Here is a 2,131-nt window from a genome sequence, read left to right as displayed (position 1 = left end):
AAGAAGCAGCAGCTATCAAGAAGTGTATTTTTAATAAGATCAGATTTCATTGTCTGTATCTTGTACCATACAGTCTGATCACATAAGAACTTGCGGAGAATAATTTATTAAAGAGATCATGATTAACAGTAGCACTTTTTTTTTTTTTTTCACAGATTTTTCTAAGGAATGAATTTTGATGTATTTATTCTAATGAATGGTAAAGAAAGGATTTAGGGTATCTAATGATTACAAATATATTTGGAATTGTGCTTGAAGTTAGGAACAACAGACAGCTGGATGATACTGTACACCCCGTATTTGAAATAAAAATAAAAGGGATGAAGCAAGGAACCTTTTGTTTTCGATTTTGTTTTTAAAATAAAAGCAAAACGTACCATTGGTTGGGTGTCGAGCAAATGAGATAGAAAACCTTTTAACAGCAGAACCGCGTGTGGTGTCTGAGAAAGAGAAAAACAGGTACCTGAAATTTGTAACAGCTACCAAAAGAGGGAGATTTTAAAATAGGAAAGGAAGAAGAAAGGAAAAAAGAAAAGATGAGAAGGTATTAGAAGTGAGTGTCATGCAGAAGGGACCAAGGAAAAAGACTAAAATCTAAACAGATGTTAAAAGAAGAAAATTCGGATTGTTGGTAAACTACAAGACGTGTAATGAAGTTTATGAAAACAAGCAGAATGAGCTGGTGATTCTGGCATACAAGGTTATTCAGGTTAGACTCAAACACTGAGTAGTGAAGTCAGGGGGAAAACAGCATGAATACTGTTTCACCTCAGAGTTATAAAGGTGTGCTTTGGTATCTTTACGTTCTGAAATCTAGTGAGAGAGTTTCTTCACTATCCCAGACTATCCACAACTGAGAATCTCCTGCTCCTTTGTAATCCAAACCCCACCAAATAAAAAGGTCAGGAATCCTAAAATTTTCACCATCAGTATTTAACTTATTACTTTATCATTTCATTCCTTGTATATGCTCCAAATAATTTATTTAATTTCAAGATCAATTAGCAGTGATAAAAACTAGAGATTAAAATGATTTAAGAATTTAAAAACAAAACTTTCAGTTTACTTAAAAAATGCACTTGCTAGAATCTCCTGGCGCACATTACAAGTGATCTGGTAGTCAATTCAAGACAAGTAAGAATTAACTATGCTATTAAGTTATACATAGGCAAGCTATGGGCAATAAAGAAGCAACAGAAACTCATAAAATTAATACTAAGGCCAAAGATTCTAGGATTCCATTAAAATCTTTAGAAGTTCAATGTGGCACATGGGTTGTGCGTGCATGTGCGAGAGTGTGCACATACCATCTATGAAGCCAGAAGAAGTCAGCTTTTTACGATGAGTACGAGCATAATCCTGTAGGTTAGGTGCACTTGAAGAACCCCCGAGCACTGAGGTGCTAAACAGGCCCGCACAGTGAGACCCTGATGGGAGTTAGAGAAAATACATACAACAACCAGGTGTTCGTCCATTCACATTGGGGATGCATGCAGCATGCAAGCACATGGCTCTTACCACACAAAAGGCAGCTTTTGGCAGTGCCTTGGACAGGTTCACAATATGCTTGTAATGTCAGAGTGGGACTTGTAGGCTGAAACTATCATAATTTATTGTGCTTCTACTCATGAAACAGCACACTCTGCTACATGTGCAAAAAGAGGATTGGCTTTAACAAAATGAGTTCTTGTCCTGTTTTCACTTTTGGTAAAAAAAAGTTACCAGTTAGCATCAATGCAAACATAAACAAAACAACAAAACAAAATTAAGAAGATGATGACGATGATGATGATTGATGATGATGATGTTAAAGTTGTGTCTTTGAAAATCTGTATTCCTGACACAAATATAAACTGGAAAAATACTGCTAATTGCTTTCATCCAAATCAACCTTTGAGATGACAGGCTATGAAGTACTCATGAAGTTCCACAGACTTAGTATGTGGAAATACTTCTAACCCCAATAAAATCTTAACCAAATTGGAAATACTCTATTCATATTTCAGTTACCATTACTGACATTACAAACTGACAATACCTAAAAGTTTCATCAAGTTTAACTCGACTTCCCTTCCTGAGAAGACTTTTGCACAGCTCCATGCAAGTGACAGTACTTTGTTACAACTCATGC

General features: G+C 35.7%; 1 protein-coding gene across 11 annotated transcripts in view; it reads right to left on the bottom strand.

Annotated features, from left to right (window-relative positions):
• PPIP5K2 (diphosphoinositol pentakisphosphate kinase 2) overlaps window positions 1-2,131 on the bottom strand; it is a 48,052-nt gene that overhangs the window by 7,746 nt on the left and 38,175 nt on the right. For 5 of the 11 annotated variants that reach the window (XR_001860707.1, XR_001860708.1, XM_017730503.1 and 2 more), the window contains 2 exons: window positions 1,308-1,427; window positions 378-440 (listed from right to left, as the gene is read on the bottom strand). The exons of 2 other annotated variants lie outside the window; for them this stretch is intronic. Coding sequence is in view for 5 of the 9 variants with exons in the window: in XM_017730503.1 (XP_017585992.1) it covers window positions 378-440; window positions 1,308-1,427 (183 nt within the window). In the remaining 4 variants the exon portion in view is untranslated. 4 more of the 11 variants (XM_008630793.2, XM_017730506.1, XM_017730508.1 and 1 more) reach the window with 2 other exon arrangements.

Source organism: Corvus brachyrhynchos, unplaced genomic scaffold, assembly GCF_000691975.1.
Source record: "Corvus brachyrhynchos isolate BGI_N302 unplaced genomic scaffold, ASM69197v1 scaffold33, whole genome shotgun sequence".
Classification (NCBI taxonomy): domain Eukaryota; kingdom Metazoa; phylum Chordata; class Aves; order Passeriformes; family Corvidae; genus Corvus; species Corvus brachyrhynchos.
The sequence above is the reverse complement of the archived record's forward strand: the minus strand, read 5'-3'. Positions and strand labels throughout refer to the sequence as shown.